The sequence below is a fragment of the Lactuca virosa genome, chromosome 1 (assembly GCF_052849685.1).
Source record: "Lactuca virosa cultivar CGN04683 chromosome 1, Lactuca_virosa_CGN04683_v6, whole genome shotgun sequence".
Lineage (NCBI taxonomy): Eukaryota > Viridiplantae > Streptophyta > Magnoliopsida > Asterales > Asteraceae > Lactuca > Lactuca virosa.
The window spans coordinates 301,477,909-301,502,289 of NC_136426.1; the positions used below are offsets into that span (position 1 = coordinate 301,477,909).

Below are 24,381 nucleotides of genomic sequence, written 5' to 3' on the forward strand. Positions count from 1 at the left end.
TATGACAAAATAAAACTGGACAATATTTTAACCCCATTTGTGTGATTTATTAGACATATGTTGATGGATGAAAGCACACAAAAGTGAAAACGATGATTCAAAGGAAATGTTATTTATCCAAACTAAGGAAAAATATTAAATTTCAGAAAGATCTCTAGGCGTAGGAAGGTTATCGATATCTAATTTAAAAATTAAAATAATACCTTATATTACTGAGATTCATTAATAAAGCCTTGGATTCATACTAGTTGATGGTAGGATATATGGAAAAAAAGGCATGCATGGGTCTTATAATAATACCGCATGGTTTACCAAATGTAATAGTTATTTAGTTTGGTGCAGTCAATAAAGACTTTGAACGCTCTATTGTCAAGATTAACTTAGTTGCATTATTGATTAGTGATTACCCTCTTCCAAATGATCAACACTACCTGAATTCACGTTCAGAGTTTTAATTATTCAAACCTGAAAAAGATGAGAACTCTGTATATTCTCACATCTTTATGGATACTCGTTTCACAAAACTTGCAAACTTCCATGTGTATAGATACCTTGAAACCCAACCAAAACTTCACTGAGGGCTTGACCTTAATCTCCTCCAACCAAAGATTTGAATTTGGCTTCTTCACTCCTGGTAATGGTTCTTCTGGTTCTCGATATCTTGGAATTTGGTATCATAATCTTCCTCTCACAGTGGTTTGGGTGGCTAATAGAAACAACCCTGTTCGTGATTTACCTGGAAAGGTAGTTTTACTCGAAAATGGAGTTTTAATCCTTTATAATCACTCATTGGCTACTGTTTGGTCAACCAATAACTTACCCATCAAAAGTACTTTCAGTCCCGTTCTTCAGTTATCAAACTCCGGTAATCTTGTAATTAGAGATGATGGGAGAAACAACACCATTTTCTGGGAGAGCTTTGATTTTCCAACTGACACAGTTTTATCAGATTTGAAACTGGGGTGGAAGTTAGACGTTGGATTACAAAGGTTGATTAGATCTTGGAAAAGCATTGAAGATCCTTCAGATGGTGAGTATACGTTTAGTCTTGATCCACCGGAAGCACCACAACTTGTTCTTCGAAGTGGTTCACGAAAACTTTTCAGATGGGGTCCGTTTGATGGGACCTCGTTTAGTGGTAGCACTACCTTGACTATAAATCCATTGTTCCAGTCTACATATGTTTCAAATTCTGTAGAGCTCTACTACCAATATGAAATGTTGGATGAATCCGTTTTGTCTAGACTTGTAGTTTCACCCTTGGGTTCTCTTCAGTATTTTACATGGAGGGTTAACATCAGTAAAGAATGGAACCTTTTGGTATCATTCAACACTGATCCTTGTGATAGCTATGGAAAATGCGGCTATTATGGGATTTGTTATTCACTAAGTAGTTGCAAGTGTTTGAGTGGGTTTACACCCACTTCGCCACTCGACTGGGGTTTATTTAGCTACTCAGGTGGGTGTAAAAGGAAACACGAACTGGAATGTGGACATGGAGATGGATTTGTGAAATACGATGGGTTGAAATTTCCTGATAATCCAACTGTTTGGTCAAATTACACGGATCATGAATGTGGAACAAAATGTTTGGAAAATTGTAGTTGTATGGCTTATGCTAACGTTAATGTTTACCGAAATGGTAGTCTATGTGTGGTGTGGATTGGTGATTTGATTGATATGAAGATCTTTCCCAATGGTGGAGAGAAGATCTACATACGAATGGCACGCTCTGAATTACGTATGTTCTCTAACTTTCTCATGGGCTTATAGAGTTGCATTCATGAACTTTCGTAATTAAGAAGATTTACATTTCTCTGCGTTGGTTATTTAATCACAGAATCCATTGCTGATGCTAAGAGGAAACGTGTAACAGTCAAGGTCGTCAGCATAGTTACAGTCCTTGGATCGCTGCTTCTATTCAGTGGTGCAGTATGGTACCTCAGTTGGATAACCAGGGTAAAAAGAAAAGATGGAATAACTCAGAACTCTAAAGGTATTCTCAATGTTCATATAATGTGCATGGAATAAACTCCATTTTGGTATTATTATTCTTTATTTCACTGTTCATGTAATTCATCGCTTTGTAACAGGTCAACGAAGTGGGAGTTTTCAATACATGGAAGATAACCAAGATGAAGGATTTCAACTGCCTATCTATGATCTTGATACCATTTTACTTGCATGTAACAATTTTTCTGAGAGAAACAAGATTGGACAAGGCGGTTTTGGTTCTGTGTATAAGGTAACTCACCACATAGCGCCTGTTGTTTGTAAGATTGTTGAACAACACGAAGTTCGAATACGTTTTCTTAGTATATGTACCCATGAATAAAAATGGGTAATTTTGATTATGAATAAAAATGGATAGTTTTTCAGGGTAGGTTCTAGTATGTTTTACTGAGTATACCTATACCCATGAGCATTTTTTTACGGTTTTATGGAATTATATAAATAACTATGATATTCAAGAATAAAAGTAATGATTCAGCTTTTAAGGAAAATAATTTGGGTAGTGAACGTATTATATCTTTAAGTATATTTTTATTAATTAACAAAGAACTGTGCTTTACAATGTTAATTTGTGCTCGCAGGGTCAATTATCGAATGGGCAAGAGATAGCAGTTAAGAGGCTTTTAGAGAAGTCGATACAAGGCGTTGAAGAATTAAAGAATGAATTAATTTTGATCGCAAAGTTACAACATCGTAACCTTGTCAAACTTTTGGGTTGTTGCATTGAAGGTGAAGAAACCATGCTGGTGTACGAGTATTTGCCTAATAAAAGCTTAAACAACTTCATTTATGGTACGTTATACTCCCCATGTCTCATAATTCATTTCGGTATCCCTTATATGATTTATTCAGTGTCAAATGATTTAATTATGACAAAGGCAGCACAAAATAGTTGAAAATTAGCGAAGATTAAAGACATGGTTTTGTTACTTAGCGTTGGACATCTTGGAAAATTTAAGGATTAACATCCAAAAGAGCTTAGGCATGTTTGGTATAAACTAACTGATAGCTGGTATTTAAAAGTTGAAAGAGAGTAGCCGGAAGTAAGCATATAAGCCGTTTTGGAATCGAAAAAAAAAACGAAAACCGAATAAGCTTTAAATTAAGAACCGAAAATCGGACCGAATACCAATAATTAGTTCCGTTTCCGGTTCAGTTCGGTTCTATCTAAGAAGGTGTTTGGAACTGGAACTGGCACGAACCGGACCGAAACCGGAAAATCAAAAGTCGAATAACCCGTCAACTAAGAGCCGACAACGGGACCAAATATCACTTAACGGTTCCGGTTTTATTTTTCGGTTAAAACGTTTATCCGTAGCCAGAATGTGTACATTTTATTTGCTATATGAATGTTCGACAAAAGTAGGTAGAAACTTTTGAAATGTGTAAAATTTTATAAAAAGACAATTAAAAGAGATTTTGATAATCTTATTAAGAGCAATTTTGAAATTTGATTAGAAAAAATTAATAAATTTTTTTTTCTTAAACGTTAAATGAAGTAGTTTTTAGATTTGAAGTTTAAAAAAAAATCAAATCAAAATGTTCGTACTCACTAACGATTTTTTTTTTTTTTGTTTAAAATAAATTTTTGTTAAAAGATAAAAACTAAAAGCACCAAAAAGTCCACTCCCAAACACATCTTAAATATTAATATTATAATGAAAATATACACTAGAATAAGAAAAAAAAGGAAATAAATTGATACCAACTATTCCACCGCGAAAAGGTGGGGGAATACGGGTTGCTCTATACAATTGGTGGCACATCTTCTACTCTTAGCGCATCACCTTCGTTGAAGTTACAGTGGTTACAGACAGACATTGCCTTTTTTTTTAGGGTACTATGGAAATATAAGAACGATCATGCTTTACTTTTTAAGGTGAAAATTACCCCAATGATAGTCTATAAGGATAACAACTTTGCCTTCTTATGTAAAGTTCCAAAAATTTAGACTAAAAATTTCGATTTTTAAATTAATAAAACAATTATCCAAAACATCATAAAAACCATGGTGAATCAAAGTGTATCAATAACATCCAAGTATATGAGAGTAATATAACAATACAGAACGATGTGGTGTGCGCACTGCAATCATCCTGGGTTCTTCCCCTTCGAACCAGAATTACCTTAAACATAAACCGAAAACCGTAAGCATAAAGATTATTGAGTTCCCAAAAATACCACATACCACACATATCAAATATATAATGCGCCCGCCCGTCATCGGGCCCCGCCAGGTATACATATATACACATAAACAAATAATCATATAACTCATACAATAATCGCAAAGATAAATAGCATACAGGATAGTCATCGGGCCCCGCCCGGTAAAGATATAAACACATATCACATGAAAAAGTCACGCAGACAACTAGCATCCTAAACATAAAAAACCATGGGCCAGCATTAGTCCCTTCGACCCCCTAAACACAGTGAGAAAACTCACCTTTAGCTACTGAATCTCCGCGCTAACATCATTAAATAATATCCAATTAATAATTGGATCTCGACCCATAATAAAAAATCTAAGCTACTTGTCTAATATCCAGGGTAAAAGACCATTTTACCATTTTTCTTACTTGGCCCAAAACAAAGGCCCAACCCATTTGCTGAAAAGGCCCAAAATTTCTAATTGGCATCATAAGGCCCAATAAGGCCCAACTTCCAAATTGGGCCCTAAAATCATCATGGACCTAATCGCAAGAAAGTCTATAGTCTATCCATGGCCCAAAGTCAGAAGTCCAATGGCCCAACAAGGCCCAAACCCTAAAAGCCAAAATATGGCCCAAACCGATGAAGTCAAACTGAAGGTCAATCTACTGAGTACGTGGGGCATACTTAGCTCGTACACTTAATGTAATCCTTCAGGGGCTAGTACGCACAACGTACCAGCTGGGTGTGCCCAACGTACTCCCCAAATTACCAACCCAACCCATTTATCACTTAAATGGTTAAGCCAACATGCTAAACTCTCATATCTGATTCTAAATGACGACGTAATACGCATAGTTGACAACTTTACACCCATGCATGACTTATTGGGGTCCAACACTAAAAAAGAACTTAATAACACTCTTAACACTTGTGTGGACCAATAACTCTCATAAAGTTTGCTTTTTTATGAACAAGGAACCTCAATGGAGCTAAGATCTAACATCCATAGCTTCTAGAGTAGATCAAAAGCTCAACTTTAGCTCTAAAGTCCCAAAAATACATAAATAACACCTTAAGTTGGATCTAGCATAAAGAATCATCAATATGGGAGCTTTTTACCTCAAATGTCTTGCTAAGATGAAGATGACCCTCGATCTACAGGCCCAAGCTACTTCCAAGGAACCACCAAGTGTTCTTCTTCTTCTTCTTCTTCACTAGAAACACCACCAAATCTCACTTTCAAGCTCAAAACTCACGAAAAGCACTTAGGGTTTTGTTTTTAGTGTGGAGAGTGATGGAGGCTGCTCAATAGAATGTCCAAAGGTGTTATCAGTTGCTTAAATAGGGTGTAAACCCAAAAAATTAGGGTTTACCCCTGCGCCACATACGCCATGCATACTCCACATACGTACCGTGTATGTGGGTGATTTCTGCGACCAGAAAAGAGCTAGTATGCTAAACGTACTCATAGAGTACGCCCCACGTACTAGCTAGGGACCAAAAAGATTTAAATTTTGCACTAAGGAGCTAAAAGGAAACATACCAAATTACGAATGTTACAATTCTCCCCCACTTAAATCGGACTTCGTCCTCGAAGTCTGCTGCCCTAAATAACTATGAGTAATGCTCCATCATATTGTCATCCGGTTCCCACATCCATTTTGAACCCTTGCAATGTTGCCACCGAAACTTTCACCAACTCAACAACTTTATTCCTCAAAGTTTTCGTCTTCCTGTCAAGAAACAACACCGGTCTCTCAATATAATCCAGGCGATCATCTACCTGAATATCCTCGAATGGAACCACCGCGGAATCATCAACTAAACTTTTCCGCAACTGAGAGATGTGGAATGTTCTATGCATTTGACTAATGTCCTAGGGAAGATCCAAGCCATAAGCAACCCGATCGACCCGGGCCAAAACCCTGAAAGGACTGATGTACCTGGGGCCTAACTTGCCCCTCTTACTGACTCAGATGACACCTTTCCAAGGTGACAACTTCAGTAGAACCATATCCCCAACCTGGACCTCTAGATCTGACCAGAGCTTGTCGGCATAGCTCTTCTGCCGAATCAACTCGGTAGTCTTGAGTACCACTTCGTCTGGAGTCTACTACAAACCTGCTGAATCAACTCCGTTGTAACAGCCCAAAATTCACGCCCAAAAATTTCATTTTTATTTAAATAACTCATAAAAACATCCATTAGAAAATACTGTGAAAACACGTCGTCTCATAAAACAATGTATCATGTCTGAAACCCAAGTCATAAACTAATAACATATCAGAGTACAGTCCCAAAAAACTTCTATGCGGAAATCATGTGTGTGTGTGATGCGATGCTACGTCTCCGGCTCCTTCCCCTTAGACGAAGAGGTACCTGAAACCAAAACTGAAACCGTAAGCACAAAGCTTAGTGAGTTCCCCCATCATACCACATACCATACAATATCATCGGTATCTTTCAACCGGTAATCTTCGTCGGTATCTTTCAACCGGTAAGCATCATCGATATCTTTCAACCGGTAATCATCATCGGTATCTTTCAACCGGTAATCATCATCGGTATCTTTCAACCGGTAACCATCATCGGTATCTTTCAAGCGGTAACCATCATCGGTATCTTTCAACCGGTAACTGGGGACTATTCCACCCCCTACCACTAGCATACAATAACAAGATATAAGCTTACAGTCAGGCATATCCGGGTACTGACCTACCCTTTGGTCCTAAGGACCACTGTCAAGGAAACTATCCCTATCATGTACGTAACATATCATACAGATATAACTCATAACCAAACACATAACCAGACCAAGATAATTATCACAAAGACAATCATCTTCTAAATACTCCTCATTGGTGGGTCGACATTGTGGCCTTAGACCCACCCCTACTGGAAGGTAACTCACCTCGTACAAGAAGCTGCTGATAATCTGTGCGGGAATCCTCCGTCCGCCGCTGCTCCGGAAATCCTCCGGCTACAATCCCCACAAACACTCAGTTAGAAACTGATATCTACTCTTAGGGTAAAATGACCATTTTACCCCCAACCAAGTCCAAGTCCAAGTCAAAGTCAACTTCTAGTTGACCGGACTCGCCGAGTTGGGTCGTCAACTCGCCGAGTCCCTCACCCTTTACTCGTCCTCATTCATGACCCCACTCGTCGAGTTGGGCCGTCAACTCGACGAGTTCTTCTCTCATATGAACCTCACATGAAAACTCATACGACTCGCCGAGTTGATGAACAACTCGTCGAGTTCACCTTCATCTGATGAACAGGTTCTGTCCTCGGCTCACCGAGTTGATGAACAACTCGTCGAGTTCATCTTCATCCTTAAGAAGATTGCCTTGGACTCGCCGAGTCTGTTCTAGCACTCGCCGAATCCCATGAACTCCAGGTCTAAAATCACGTCCAATGCATTGGGTAACTCTTTCTGTCCGGTTACAAACCTTCTAACACTCAACTGGGTTCCTTTGACCCTCAACAGATCTGGGCTCAAAGCCTCGGACTCGTCGAGTCCAAGAATGGACTCGCCGAGTTGGTCACGTCCACACTCTAAATCTTTGGTTTCTGATGTACAACCTTTGATCAAAAGATAGATCTAAGCTTCTATAATCGATCTAGCACGTAAAGTTACAAACTTTACGTGCTTGCATGGGACTTTGAGCTCAAAAAGACATAAAACAAGCTCCTATAGTGCATGGGAGCTTTCATGGGTGCAAAAGCAACCCAAATCTTCCTAGTGACTCCTTTAATGATGTGATTCAGAAGCTTAAACCCCCAACCATGCTTGCAAACATGGTTGGCCACCAAAAATGGCTTATAAAAGCCCTAAATCTCCCAAAAGAGGGATCTAACAAATGAATGAGCAAGGTTACAACTTTTACCTTCAATGAGCTGTAGAAGGTGCACAAACTCGGGTTCCCTTGGCCTATACTTGCTTCCTCAAGCCTTTCTCCTTCCTTCTTAAGACCACAAGCACCAAAATCCACTAACAAGGCTTAGATTGCTTCAATAACGGCTAGGGTTTCAATGAGAGGTGTTTGGGAGCATAAAGGGGCGATGGAGGCTGCATAAGGTCGTTTAAATAGGGTGCAAACCCTTGGATTAGAGTTTTTGTCCAGACAGCGTCTACTCGCCGAGTCCGGGACCCGCTTCTACTCGGCGAGTTGGTCCTTCAACTCGCCGAGTCCATCACTTAAATCTCGCGTTCCGTCCCGCTTCTACTCGGCGAGTTGGTCCTTCAACTCGCCGAGTCCAAGGCCAAAAGTGCAAAAATATTTAAAGAATTAATAAAAGAATACGTACCAAGAACCAGGTGCTACATCCGTAGTCTTAAGTACCACTTCGGTACTACCATGACTCCCTAAATGACGTCACCCCAACAAATAGGGGTCCTGTATTTCCTCCCATAGAGCATCTCAAAAGGAGGTTGATCAATGCTAGCGTGATAACTGTTGTTATACGAAAATTTTGCTAACGAAAGATATATATCCTAACTCCCACCAAAATCCAATACACACGCTTGAAGCATATCCTCCAAGTTCTAAATTGTCCGCTCGCTCTGACCGTCAGTCTATGGGGTGAAGATCGTGCTGAAATGTAGACGAGCACCCAACTCGTCGTGGAAACTCTTCCAAAATTTGGAAGTAAACCAGACTTCCCTATCTGAAACCACAGAAAACGGCACCCTATGTCATGCCACAACCTCCTTGATGTATATCTCGGCCAACTTCTCCACAAAGACACTCTCCTGAATCGGGATAAAAAGCGCGCTCTTAGTTAATAGATCCATGATGAACCAAATCGAATCACCTCTGCGCGCAGTCCAAGGCAACTTCGTAATGAAATCCATGGTAATTTCATTCTCTTTCCAAACCGTAACACCGTAAATTTGAAAACAATTTTTCACTTTTTAAAATGTAATTCCATTCATAAATATTCTCGAATCCCAATGTATCACATATCAAATCCATAAAAACACATCCAAAGATCATAATGTATAAAACTCCAATAGTGTGTACTGATCATGCCGGCGCCTTCCCTCGATCCTCACTGGTACCTGAAACACGTAACACAAAACACTGTAAGCATAAATGCTTAGTGAGTTCCCCAAAATACCACACACAACACATATTAGCCACTCGAGGCTATAACTCTATTTGACCCTCTGGTTAATGTGTCTCAGTGGGACCCTCCAGTCCCATAACTCTGTGGGCCCTCTAGCCCTAACTCTGTGGACCTTCCGGTCCTAACTCTGTAAACTCTGTAATATACATGGCATAAATCACATAGAAATCACATCATGCAAAAGCATACAAAATACTCTGTCGCATAACTCTAATTACCACCCTAGGTAAAGTATAGTGAGAAGACTCACCTCGAGTAACTCGGTAAACCTCGAACTCTGAAATACTGCACTAGCCTTCACCTAATCACATAAATAAATTCTCTAATTAATACAAATTCTAAAGGCTAGGCCAACTCCTCTCTATAAGTTCTCTAAGAAGGGTAAAAGTCCATTCTGCCCCTCTAATGGCTCATAAGTCCAAACACTGACTAATCCCTAAAAGTCAACAGAAGTCAACAGTCAATATTGACCAGACTCGCCGAGTGCACTAGAGTGACTCGGCGAGTACATGCCTATCCTCCTCGTCCCTGGTCCTCACTTGACTCACTGAGTCAACCCTATACTCCCCGGGTCGTTACAGATCGCGAGTCACGGGGCAACTCGACTCGACTCGTCGAGTCCCTTATGGACTCGGCGAGTTCCTCCCATGAAAACTCTCAAAAGATCTCTTGAGGTCAGATCTGCTTCACCAAACAGTAGATCCATCCTTCTAACATTCAAAAGTCACGTAAAGGTGCAACCTTTACGTGCATGCAACCCATATCAAGCCTCAAATGGAGAAATATCACTAGAAATGGCAACCTAGTCTCCAATTGCTTATTTGCTTGCAAAAAGCTAGAAGGTAGTGACTCTATGGACCTCTCAAGGTCCAGATCTTATATCATCAACACAAAGGAGACCTCATACTCACTTGATCTTATAAAAAAGGGAGGTAAAACCCTAAAATCATGAAATCTATCATATCAATACGAAATAGAAGGGATTATACCTCCAGAGACAATATCTCAAGATGATTAGCTCCAATCCAAGCTCCCTTAACGATCTAGATGGATCCTCTCTTCTTTCTCTAGCAAAAATCACCCCAAAATAAAGATTATAAGCCCTTTCTTACACTCAAGCCTTCCTCACTCTCTCTAGGGTTTCTCTGGAACAAGGTGGCCTCAAATGACGGCCATAAGGGCCTTTAAATAGGGCACAAGCCCCGAAAATTAGGGCTTCATTTAACAGCGCGGACTCGCCGAGTCCATGCATGGACTCGCCGAGTCCCTTCATTAAATCCAGGCTGGCAGAAGCACGATTCCACTCGACGAGTCTAAGCGCCTACTCGCCGAGTCCTTTTCTAAAATTCAACAAAATACTTAAAATAAGATACCTGGGTATCCGGATGTTACAATTCTCCCCCACTAGAATCAGACTTCGCCCTCGAAGTCCTGCTCGGCAAACAACTCTACATGCTGCTCCGGCATCTCCGACTCCAGCTCCCAGGTCAGCTCGGACCCCTTCCGATGTTGCCACTGGACCTGCACCAGTGACACCTCCTTGTTCCTCAGAACCTTGATCTTCCGATCCCGAATCGCGATTGGCCTCTCCGCATAATTCAGGCTCGCATCCACCTGAATGTCCTCCAATGGCACCACTGCAGACTCATAGGCTATACACTTCCTCAACTGAGACACGTGGAAGGTATCATGAATCTAGCTCAACTCCGCAGGTAGCTCCAACCGATATGCTACGCAGTCACCCTAAACGGACCAATGTACCGGGGTCCCAGCTTGCCCCTCTTCCTGAATCGGATCACTCCTTTCCAAGGAGATACCTTCAGGAGTATGAAGTCTCCCACCTGGAACTCAAGATCGGATCGTCGCCTATCCGCATAACTCTTCTGACGACTCTGGGTCGTCAGTAACCTCTGTCTAACCTGCTGTATCTGCTCTGTCGTCCGAAGCACTATCTCAGTGCTACCCATCACACGCTGCCCTACCTCTCCCCAGCAAATGGGAGTCCGACACCTCCTCCCATACAACAACTCGAAGGGAGGCATACCAATACTCGAATGGTGGCTGTTGTTGTAGGAAAACTCAGCCAACGGCAGATACGTGTCCCAACTTCCTCCGAAGTCTAACACACATGCTCGGAGCATGTCCTCGAGCGTTTGAATCGTCCGCTCACTCTGTCCGTCCGTCTGGGGGTGGTAGGCGGTACTGAAATGCAATCTCGTACCCAACTCCTCGTGGAACGTCTTCCAGAACTTGCAAGTGAAACGTACATCTCGATCTGACACAATCGAGATCGGAACTCCATGACGCGATACCACCTCCCGCACATACGACTCTGCCAACCTCTCAGCAGAAGAGCTCTCACTGATGGCAAGAAAATGCGTGCTCTTCGTCAGTCGATCGACGATCACCCAAATTGCATCGACACCCCTCGCGGTCCTCGGCAATTTGGTGATGAAATCCATGGAAATATGTTCCCACTTCCACTGGGGAATATCAAGCGGCTGCAACTTGCCATGCGGACACTGGTGCTCGGCCTTAACCTTGCGACAGGTCAAGCACCTCTCCACAAACCACGCGACATCCCTTTTCATACAGGGCCACCAATAATCTTTCTTCAGGTCCAAATACATCTTAGTGGCCCCGGGATGGATCGAGAACCTCGATCTGTGCGCCTCCTCCATCAAAGTGATGCGCGTCCCGCCTGTATACGACACCCAAACCCGACCCTGAAAGGTCATAAGCCCACGGCTGTCGGTAACGAACTCAGGTGCCTGCCCAATCACCCGCTCCCTCTTGCGGTTCTCCGGTCTCACGGCCTCTACCTGGGCCTCCCGAATGGTGTCCAGCACCGGAGTCATCACTGTCAATCTCAAGCAAACATCTCGTATCGGGGCACTCTCCGCCCTACGGCTCAGGGCATCAGCTACAACGTTAGCTTTGCCCGTGTGGTACAGGATCTCACAATCGTAATCCTTTACCACGTCCAACCATCTCCTCTGGCGCATATTCAGGGTGGGCTGATCCATCAAATACTTCAAGCTCTTGTGGTCCGTGTATATGGTACACCGAACCCCATACAGATAGTGACGCCAGATCTTGAGAGCGAACACCACAGCCCCCAACTCCAGGTCATGAGTGGGATACCTCGTCTCATGAGGCTTCAGCTGCCTCGATGCGTATGCTATCACATGCCCCCTCTGCATAAGCACTGCACCCAACCCTGATATCGATGCGTCACAATACGCCACAAAATCCTCCATTCCCTCTGGAAGGGAGAACACCGGGGCTTCGCACAACCTCTGGCGAAGAGTCTCAAACGAGGCCTGCTGCTCAGGACCCCACGAAAAAGTAACGCCCTTCCGGGTCAACCTGGTGAGAGGCACGACGATCTTGGAGAAATCTTTAATAAACCTCCTATAATAGCCGGCCAACGCCAGAAAACTCCTGATCTCGGTGGGGGTCCTCGGCACCTCCCAGCTCATTACCGCCTCAATCTTGGCCGGATCGACCAATATCCCATTCTGATTAACGAGATGTCCTAGGAACTGGACCTCTCGCAACCAGAAATCACACTTGGAGAATTTGGCATAAAGCCTCTCCGATCTCAGAACTCCGTGCTCCTCAGGCTGCTCTCTGGATCTCGAATACACCAATATGTCATCGATGAACACGATCACCGATCGATCCAACATCGGTCTACACACCCTGTTCATGAGATCCATGAATGCTGCTGGTGCATTGGTGAGCCCGAAGGGCATCACCACGAACTCGTAATGCCCATAACGAGTCCTGAACGCCGTCTTCTGGATATCCTCATCTCGCACTCTCATCTGATGATATCCAGACCTCAGATCAATCTTGGAGAACCAAGACGCTCCCTGCAACTGATCGAACAGATCATCGATCATCGGCAATGGGTAACGGTTCTTGACCGTTAACTTGTTCAACTCCCGGTAGTCAGTTCACATCCGGTGTGAACCATCCTTTTTCTTGACAAAAAGGATCGGCGCTCCCCACGGCGAGCTACTCGGCCGTATAAACCCCTTTCCCAGCAGCTCCTGAAGCTACGAGGATAACTCCTGCATCTCTGGAGGTGCAAGGCGATAGGGCGCCTTGGCGATAGGCGCTGCCCCCGGAACCAAATCGATACGGAACTCCACCTGCCTCTCGGGAGGCACACCCGGCAACTCCTCGGGGAAAACATCCGGGAACTCATGCACTATCGAGTCCTCATCGACCGACCTCGGTCTCTCTGCACCTACTCTCGTATCCACCACATAAGCTACAAACCCACTACAGCCCTGCTGTAGACTCTGCCTCGCTCTTGCGGCTGAACAAAATGCCGATCCAGAACGGGTACCCTCGCCATAAACTGTAAGAACTCCCCCACTAGGGTCTCGTATGGTCACCAGCTGCCGCTCGCAGTCGATAACCGCTCCAAATCTGCTCAACCAGTCCATGCCCACGATGACACAGACATCTCCCATAGCAATCGGGACCAAATCAATCGGAAACTCAACGCCAAATATCTCGAGTACACATCCTCGAATCACATCAGTGGCATACACTGGTCTCTCGTCAGCTATGGAAACTTGCAAAGGTTGACTCAACGCCTCTCGACGAGTACTGATGTGTTGACTAAAGGCTAACGACACAAAAGACCGACTCGCACCCGAGTCAAATAACACCACAGCAGGTACAGAACACACAAGAAATGTACCTACGCATAACACAATATAAGCATAACACCACAATCCAAAGTAAGCAGATGAAAGAATACATACCAGCCACGACATCGGGCGTTGCGCGGACCTCCTCCGCTGTCAACTGGAAGGCTCTCCCGCGAGCCTTTGGCGCCTCCGCCTTCACTGGCCGACTCTCCGTAGCTCGCACGGCAGCAGGGGCAGATCCCTGAGAAGCTCCCTGAGCTGACCCTCGTAACTGCGGACACTCTGCCTTCCGGTTTCCGGTCTGGTTGCAGTGAAAACAAACTGCAAACCCCTTGGGGCAATCCTTGGCCATGTGCCCCTCCTTGCCACACTTGTAGCAAGACCCTGCTCTACAAACTCCCCCGTGACCCTTGCTGCACTTGCCACAAGTGCGGCCCTTCTGGTTCCCTGATCTCGAATTGGCGGGCTTGGCCCGCTTGGCTGCTGGCTGGGACTGTGCCAGTCGCCGATCTCTCCCCTGAGACTCCGTCTCCTCTCTAGCCTGAGTCTCTAGCTCTATCTCCCTCTTCCGGGCATTTGCCTGAAGCTCAACAAATGTCCGGTATGACGAGTTCGCCACGAACTCTCGTATGTCCCTCCTCAGAATACTCAGATACCGACTCATACGTGCCTGCTCGGTAGACACGTGCTCAGGGCAAAACATCGCCCTCTCATGGAACATCCTGGTGATCACAGTAACAGACTCAGTACCCTGCTTAAGGGTCAGAAACTCCTGGGCCAAACGTTCCCTCTCCACCGGGGGAACGTACTCATCACGAAACATAGCGGTGAACCTCTCCCAGGTCACTGCGGCAGACTCTGCAGGTGTGTAGTGCGCTGTCACAAACTTCCACCAGTCCTTCGCTCCCAAGCGAAGCTGGTTCAGCACGAACCGAACTCTCAGATGCTCCGGACAAGAACACATATAAAAGCATCCCTCAATATAAGAAACCCATCTCATCGCAGAAATCGGATCCTGCGTCCCATCAAACTCTGGTGGCTTCGTGTTGCTGAACTCTCGGTACAGCAATGAGTCACCCCCCTGCGGCCTGGCAGCAGCGACGGCTGCGGTGGCCGCAGCAACAACAACCTCAGTGAGAGCAGCGTACCGCTCATCAAAAGTCTCGATCAACGTGGTCTTGATAGACCCGAACATCTCTGGTATCTCAGCTCGGATGGCCGCGGCCACCTCCTCGTGAATCAGCCTACGGATCTCCTTATCACTGGTACCACTGGTACCACTGCCCCCTGGGTGATGGCGCGTTCTAACCATGATGTCTCTGAAATACAACACAAAAGGAATCAGAGACTCGCTCGAGTATATTCGCACTCGATACTCGACCCTACTTGCTCTCTTAGTACCCAAAGGATTCTTACTTAGAGTGCGCACTGCTCCGGTGTCTTTAGTAGTACGGGCCCTATACTACCGTCCACACCGCATCAGTATTCACCCTAAGTCCTCCTCCTTGGATCCCAGGTCACCAATACTCCATATCTCACTAAACTCAGGCTACTCTCTAGTAAACCACTCATAAGTTCCTCGCTGCTACCTACTTACTCTCGAAGCATCTCATAGCAGCAGTAACTCCTAGGCCAAGGCATCACAGATCAGGCCACTCTAGTCCTAATAGTAATACCTAGCCTACTCTAGCATGCATATCATATCATAACACATCTGATAACACATAATGTAAGGGTATTTTGGGAAATCACCGTTCAGGCGCTAGCTGATCGTACACACTGCTCTGCTATGCTCTTTTCAAAATCTTTTTACTCTTTTAGAAAATTTGTTTATTTTATGAAAACTTTCTCAATTCCTCAGTTTGAGTTCAGATTCATCCGAAGATGCACCCGAATCCCTCAAACCAAGGCTCTGATTCCAACTTGTAACACCGTAAATTTCAAAACAATTTTTCACTTTTTAAAATGTAATTTCATTCGTAAATATTCTCGAATCCCAATGTATCACATATCAAATCCATAAAAACACATCCCAATATCATAATGTATAAAACTCCAATAGTGTGTACTGATCATGCCGGCGCCTTCCCGCGATCCTCACTGGTACCTAAAACACGTAACACAAAACACTGTAAGCATAAATGCTTAGTGAGTTCCCCAAAATACCACACACCACACATATTAGCCACTCGAGGCTTGAACTCTGTTTGACCCTCTGGTCAATGTGTCTCAGTGGGACCCTCCAGTCCCATAACTCTGTGGGCCCTCTGGCCCTAACTCTATGGACCTTCCGGTCCTAACTCTGTAAACTCTGTAACATACATAGCATAAATCACATAGAAATCACATCATGCAAAAGCATACAAAATACTCTGTCACATAACTCTAATTACCACCCTAGGTAAAGTATAGTGAGAAGACTCACCTCGAGTAACTCGGTAAACCTCGAACTCTGAAATACTGCACTAGCCTTCACCTAATCACATAAATAAATTCTCTAATTAATACAACTTCTAAAGGCTAGGCCAACTCCTCTCTATAAGTTCTCTAAGAAGGGTAAAAGACCATTCTGCCCCTCTAATGGCTCATAAGTCCAAACACTGACTAATCCCTAAAAGTCAACAGAAGTCAATAGTCCATATTGACCAGACTCGCCGAGTGCACTAGAGTGACTCGGCGAGTACATGCCTGTCCTCCTCGTCCCTGGTCCTCACTTGACTCACTGAGTCAACCCTATATTCCCCGGGTCGTTTCAGATCGCGAGTCACGGGGCAACTCGACTCGACTCGTCGAGTCCCTTATGGACTCGGCGAGTTCCTCCCATGAAAACTCTCAAAAGATCTCTTGAGGTCAGATCTGCTTCACCAAACAGTAGATCCATCCTTCTAACATTCAAAAGTCACGTAAAGGTGCAACCTTTACGTGCATGCAACCCATATCAAGCCTCAAATGGAGAAATATCACTAGAAATGGCAACCTAGTCTTCAATTGCTTATTTGCTTGCAAAAAGCTAGAAGGTAGTGACTCTATGGACCTCTCAAGGTCCAGATCTGATATCATCAACACAAAGGGGACCTCATACTCACTAGATCTTATAAAAAAGGGAGGTAAAACCCTAAAATCATGAAATCTATCATATCAATACGAAATAGAAGGAATTATACCTCCAGAGACAATATCTCAAGATGATTAGCTCCAATCCAAGCTCCCTTAACGATCTAGATGGATCCTCTCTTCTTTCTCTAGCAAAAATCACCCCAAAATAAAGATTATAAGCCCTTTCTTGCACTCAAGCCTTCCTCACTCTCTCTAGGGTTTCTCTGGAACAAGGTGGCCTCAAATGACGGCTATAAGGGCCTTTAAATAGGGCACAAGCCCCGAAAATTAGGGCTTCATTTAACAGCGCGGACTCGCCGAGTCCACGCATGGACTCGCCGAGTCCCTTCATTAAATCCAGGCTGGCAGAAGCGCGATTCCACTCGGCGAGTCTGAGCGCCTACTCGCCGAGTCCTTTTCTAAAATTCAACAAAATACTTAAAATAAGATACCTGGGTATCCGGATGTTACACAAACGGTGATATCTAACGGCTGCATCTTGTCGTGAGGTCGCTGATGCTCGTCTTTGACTTTCCTGCAAGTCAAGCACCTCTCCACGTACCAACCTACATCCTGCTTTATACAGGGCCACCAATAATCAGGACGGAGATCTCTATACATCTTCTTCGCCTCGGGGTAAATGGAGAATCTCGATTTGTGCGCCTCCTCCATTAAAACCTGACGCACACCAGCCCAATACGAAACCCACACTCTCCGATGAAGAGTCAATTACCCTCGGCTATCATAATCAAATGAAGCCACCTGGCCCACTATGCGCTCACTCTTGCGCTGCTCTTCCTTCATAGCCTCAACCTGAGCCTCTCGAATCTGCTCCAAAAGTGGAGTAATCATGGTCATCCTCAAAAAAATATCCCTAATCGGAGCTGCGAACGCCTTGCGGCTAAGAGCATCGGCCACCATATTGGCCTTCCCAGGATGGTAAAGGATCTCACAATCATAATCCTTCATCATATCCAACCACCGACGCTGCCTTATGTTCAGATTCGGCTGATCCATCAGATACCTCAGGCTCTTGTCATCCGTGTAAATAGTAAAGCGGACCCCATAGAGGTAATGTCAACAAATCTTGAGAGCGAAAACCACAACCCCTAGCTCTAGATCATGCGTCGGATAATTCGCCTCATGAGGCTTCAGCTGCCTCGAAGAGTAAGCGATCACGCGACCCCTCTGCATCAGAACTGCACCCAAACCCATGATCGACGCATCACAATAAACTACGAAATCCTCAACACCCTCCGACAGGATCAAAATGGGCGCCTCACACAATATCTGTCTCAGGGTCTCAAAAGTTGCCTGCTGCTCAGGCCCGCAACAAAAAGTGATAGTCTTCTTCGTCAACTGAGTCAGAGGAACCACTATTTTGGAGAAATCCTGAATAAACCTCCGATAGTAACCTGCCAACCCAAGGAAACTCCGAATCAGATGTAGACCTTGGAACCTCCCATCTCTACTGAGTCAGATGTAGACCTTGGCTGGATCGACCATAATACTGTTCTGGTTGACAAGGTTCCCTAGAAACTGCACCTCGCGCAACCAGAACTCACACTTGGAGAACTTTACATAAAGGCTCTCCCTCCTCAAATTCTCTAATACCTCCCTCAAGTGCTTCTTATGCAGCTCCTGGGTCTTGGAATAGACCAGGATATCATCAATGAATACAATCACAGACCGATCAGGCATCAGCCTGAATACGCGGTTCATGAGGTCCATGAACACGGCCGGAGAATTCGTGAGCCCGAAGGGCATCACCACAAACTCGTAATGACCATAACAAGTATGGAAGGTTGTCTTCTACATATCCTCCTCTTTGACCCTCATCTGGTGATAACCCGAACGCAAATCAATCTTGGAAAAGTAAGATGCACCCTGAAGCTGGTTAAACAAATCGTCAATCCTCGGGAGTGGATAACGGTTCTTCACTGTTATCTTATTCAACTCTTGGTAATTAATACACATCCGATGAGACCCATATTTCTTTCGCATTAACAGGATCGGTGCTCCCCATGGCCAACTGCTCGGTCGAATGAATACCTTGTCTAACAGCTCTTGCAGCTGTGTAGACAACTCCTGAATCTATCGAGGAGCTAAACTATATGGTTCTTTGGCTATCAGAGCCGCACTAGGAACCAGTTCAATCCTAAACTCCACCGGCGCTGTCCGGAGGCACTCCAGTAAAATCCTCCAGAAACACATCCGGGTACTCCCATACAATTGGTATCCACAACATAGGCGACAAATCCAGAACAACCCTAATGAAGATAACATCTGACCCTAGCTGCTGAACATAGAATTGACCCACGCAGATCTCTCTCTCCCTGAACTAATAACTCCACCCACTTAGGCTCCGAATCCGTACCATCTGATGCTCGCAACCAATCACCGCCCCATTGGGGCTCAACCGGTCTATCCCTACAATAACATTGTTCCCATGCAAAGGAATATGAACCAAATCGATCAGAAACTGCTCGTTGAACATCTCTAGAACACAACCCTAATGAACCCTCGATGCCCGAACTGATCGATTATCCGCGATCTCAACCTATAATGGACAATTTATCTCCCCTGGAGCTCCAACAAACCTCTTGCTGAGCGTAAGAGATACAAAAGATCGAGTAGCAACTGAATCAAACAATATCAGGGCATAGATACTGTTCACAAGGAACGATCCTACAACAAACACATAAACATAAGCAGGATAATCAATAAAAATAAAGAGATAATGAGAAGATATATACTCGTCACCACATCAGGTGCTACATAAGACTCCTCGGCTGTCAGCTGAAAATCCATACTCTTCACCACAGACACATCCGCATTGCCCTAGCGGCCATCAGTGATACCACTGGTCTCGCTGCTGCCAAACTTGGAAAATGGGCCTTCTTATGGCCCCTCTTATTGCAATGGAAGCAAATCAGATCGGATACTGGGGTGGTGGTGATAGTAGTAGCAGTGCAAGCCCTGCTAATATGACATGTCCGACCGCACTTGAAGCAGCTAGATCGGATACTTGGGCCTCTTGCCCGAACCCCCTGAAACCTGAGTTTGATCTGGCTTCCTCTTCCTCACAATCTTTAGATCGATATCCCTCTCTCTGGCTCTCGCAATCATATCCTACAGTGTCTTGCAACTGGATCGGCTCACGAATTGGCGAATATCATTCCTCAACCTCTCATGGTATCTCACCTTCTTCATCTCCTCATCCGCCACATATTGCGTAACCAACAACACCCTCTCGCGGAACATAGCGGTGATCTCAACCACCGTCTCAGTAGTCTGGCGAAGGTCCTGAAACTCCCTCGCCAACTGCTATACCTCGATCACCGGTGAAAACTCAGCTCGAAATCTATTCACAAGGTCATTCCATGTAATCGAATAAACAGCCTCATAAGTCACGGAGCGCCCAAACTCCTCCCACCAATCCCGAGATCTGTCTTTTAGAAGACAGGAAGCAAGTCTGACCTTTGCCCCAATCAGGACAACTGCTAGTGCGGAAGGCATTAGCAGCATCCTCTAACCATTTCCTGCTCGCGATTGGGTCGTTCTCCTCGAAGTACTCTGGAGCCCCACATGCTTGGAACTCACGGAAGGTCAACGTGCGAGCTCCCATCAATGCCACCATCTTAATCCGAAAAGCGCTCAAACGCTCATCCAAAAGTCTCCAGAATGCCCTCCTTGACCGTACCAAAAATCATAGGAGTCTGCTCAAGTATGCTTCAGGTAATCTCAGACGAAATGAACTCCGACGTCTGATCATCCAACTTCACGGCTCTACAGCCGAAGCCCGAACCCTCACCAGCAACAGAACCAATAAGAGTCACCATATTGAAAATAAACCATACAAACCATCAGAACACACATAAATAATATCGAGGTGTCTCCCACTCTACAAGCTCTCTAGTTTCATTACATCTTTTCTTGGCTCGAGTACGGATCCTCTATTTCTAGTAGTACGGGCCCATACTACCTTCCATATCTATCTGTACTTTCCTCAAAGATCGCCTTGAATCCTTTTAAGTCACTTCTTATTCATTCATACAATCCTCAACAAGACAAGGCTTCCAGCACTAAATCTCCTCCTAGGTTTTCCTAGGGCAACCACCACACTACTCCCCGCCATCGGCTGCAGAAGGAACTCCCTCTAACATCTTCTAACTAGCTCACAAATACAATTACATATCACCGACACCAGATAATTCTTCAAATGAAAGGCCTCACACTACAATGATTGGACTCAAACAAGAGTTGCATAATTGATTTAAAACCTAACCTTCTAAAATTATTTAGTCTCAACAATATGTAACTTAGTATATTCACTTACTAGTTAGCTGCAGTTAATGTGAACTCCTAAAAGCACAAAGCAAGCAACATTCGAGCATTGTGCAATGGGAAAAAGCATAACCTAAATAGCCCATCCTATCACTGACTGATCAGTAATAGGATGCAAGTCTACAAGCTCATAAAGTAGGCATATAAATTCATCTCTCCTAGCATTCTATCATGCAAATCCTTAGCTCTAACTAGCATGCGATTCACAGATTCACAAATCAAAGCATATCATAAAACATGTATGGGTATTTTGGGAAAACTTACTTCAGCTAGGTCGACTGCATGCACCAGACCCTTATTCTTTTATTAGAAAACCCTTTTTATAAAACATTTATTTTTCAAAAATTTTACCAAACCCTCAGTTTAAGTTCAGACACACCCGAGAGTATGTCTGGATCCCTCACACTAAGGTTCTGATACCAACTTGTAACGTCCCAAAAATTTAGACTAAAAATTTCGATTTTTAAATTAATAAAACCATTATCCAAACAACATCATAGAAACCATGGTGAATCAAAGTGTATCAATAACATCCAAGTACATCAGAGTAGTATAAAAATTCGAAATGATGTGGTGTGTGCATTGCAATCATCCCAGGATCTTCCCCTTCGAACCAGAAGTACCTGAAACCATGGTTGCAAAAATCGGTATTAATCGGCGATTAATCGTGGATTAATCGCTTGGCGTTCTCCAACCGTCGAGGATTAGGGTATTACTCGGAAATTTTGGATTAATCGGGTTTGGCGGGATTAATCGGTCTTGGCGGGATTAATCGGTCAACAAAAGTCAAGAAAAGTCAAAATAGTAAAAAAAAGTAAAAAAAAAAAAAAAATTTAAAAAATTCAAAAAATTAACTTTTTTTTACTCCAAAATTTTCAAGTTTTCAAATTTTCAAATATTATAGCAAAATGTTCATATTTTCGTATTTTCAAATTACAAAATTTCTTATTTTCTTATTTTGAAGTACTTGTTTTTCTTAAGATATATTAATATATAGTTAACATTAATATTTTATTAAAAATCTATGGTCCCCGATTAATCCACGATTAATCTCTGCCAAGACTGATTAATCCCTTAACACCAGTCGACCGTCGAGCTACCGTCGAACGATTTTTACAACCTTGCCTGAAACATAAACTGAAAACCGTAAAAACAAAGCTTAGTGAGTTCCCGAAAATACCATATACCACACATATCAAACATATAATAGGCTTCGCCTGTCATCCGGCCCCGCTCGGCATCGAGCCCCACTCAGAACAGATCTGTCAGTCAACACGGGACCTCAATGGAGCTAAGATCTAACAACCATAGCTCCTGGAGTAGATCAAAAGCTCAACTTTAGCTCAAAAGACCCAAAAATGCATAAATAACACCCTAAGTTGGATCTAGCATAAAGAATCATCAAGATGGGAGCTATTTACCTCAAATGTCTTGCTAAGATAAAGATGACCCTGGATCTACAAGCCCAAGCTACTCCCAAGCAACCACCAAGTGTTCTTCTTCTTCTTCACTAGAAACACCACCAAATCTCATTTTCAAGCTTAAAACTCACCAAAAGCACTTAGGGTTGTGTTTTTAGGATAAAGAGTGATGGAGGCTGATCAATAGAATGTCCAAAGGTGGTATAAGTTTCTTAAATAAGGTACAAACCCTAAAAAATAGGGTTTCCCCCTGCACCACGTACTCCACGTACGCACCGCGTACGTGGGTGATTCCCGCGACCAAAAAAGAGTTTCTTGTTGGATTTTGATAAGAAATAAAAGCTTGTTTTTCATAAAAACCGGCAACGGAAGACTTTAAAAGTAACAAGTTTATTTTTAGCTCATAACAAAACCACACCATCATGGATCCATTTATAGAGGTTAGAATGAAATAAAAAACAACCATATGATGTTTTAGAGATAACCTTTGAAGCCTTTGAACCCACTTGGTTTTTGGGTGTTGATGAAGATAACAAAAAATCAAAGTGTATGATCTTCTCTACAAGTAGCCGCCATCAAGAGTAAGGTACTTGGGATGCTAGTTCCTTCTTGTATTCTTGAGTGTCTTAAGCCTTTAAGTGCTTAACTCAATTAAGCACTAAAGGGAACAACTCAAGAGGTCTTCTAAACCGCCAACCTAACTTCAAAAGAGAGAGAGAGAGAGAGAGAGAGAGAGGGAGAGGAGTAGAAAACCCACAGTTTTAGAGAGAAAGAAAGGAAGAAGACGAGCTTCACTCTTGCAAAAATGCAAGCCTTGTGCATCTCTTATATAGCTCATGAAAAGTAAGGTCTAACCATTAAAATAATCTAAAGTGATTGTAGCCTTTAGAAGCATGGGAGACAAAATGTGGAAAGTTGAAAAGCAACCTCTCACACCATCATTATGCATTTTAAAAAGTAAGATTCTTTATTTTTTATAAACTCCAAGTTTATAAAATATAAACTCTGTCTTTAGGTAAAAGACAAAAGAATCCAACTAATCCAAAATGTTGTGCATGACTTATTAATTCATACCATATGAAATAATAACTAGTAATATTCTCTTATAATTATAATTTTCATAAAACAATAATTATTCCCTAATTAAAATATAAGAATTGATATTATTTATTAATACTCATATTAATAATAAATATACAAAATGTGCCAACTTGATAAAGATGTGACCCTATAGGATCATATATTATTAGCAATATCACTCCATAATGATTCTTGGACGTATAGATCCAACACTGCTACGATAAGCGTACTCATAGAGTATGCCCGACATACTAGCTAGGGACCAAAAAGATTTAAATTTTGCATTAAGGGGCTAAAAGGAAACATACCAAATTACGAATATTACATCTTATGACATAAAAATTGGACCAACATAGGAGGGAATTTGAATTGGAGTTTCATGTAATCATGTTGATAACTTGATGTACTCTCTTTTGATATTGTATGGCTTCTCTCTAGTTTGTACTAAATTGGACCATAAGACG

The 24,381-nt window shown here is 43.3% G+C and overlaps 1 protein-coding gene across 1 annotated transcript in view; it reads left to right on the forward strand.

Annotated features, from left to right (window-relative positions):
- The first annotated feature begins 396 nt into the window (after window positions 1-396).
- Window positions 397-24,381, forward strand: part of LOC145167481 (G-type lectin S-receptor-like serine/threonine-protein kinase At4g27290) — a 29,128-nt gene continuing 5,143 nt past the window's right edge. Inside the window, exons 1-4 of the mRNA XM_079086694.1 lie at window positions 397-1,741; window positions 1,841-1,996; window positions 2,094-2,245; window positions 2,595-2,805. Coding sequence (XP_078942820.1) covers window positions 475-1,741; window positions 1,841-1,996; window positions 2,094-2,245; window positions 2,595-2,805 — 1,786 coding nt within the window. The 5' untranslated portion in view covers window positions 397-474. The remainder of the gene's footprint in view (window positions 1,742-1,840; window positions 1,997-2,093; window positions 2,246-2,594; window positions 2,806-24,381) is intronic.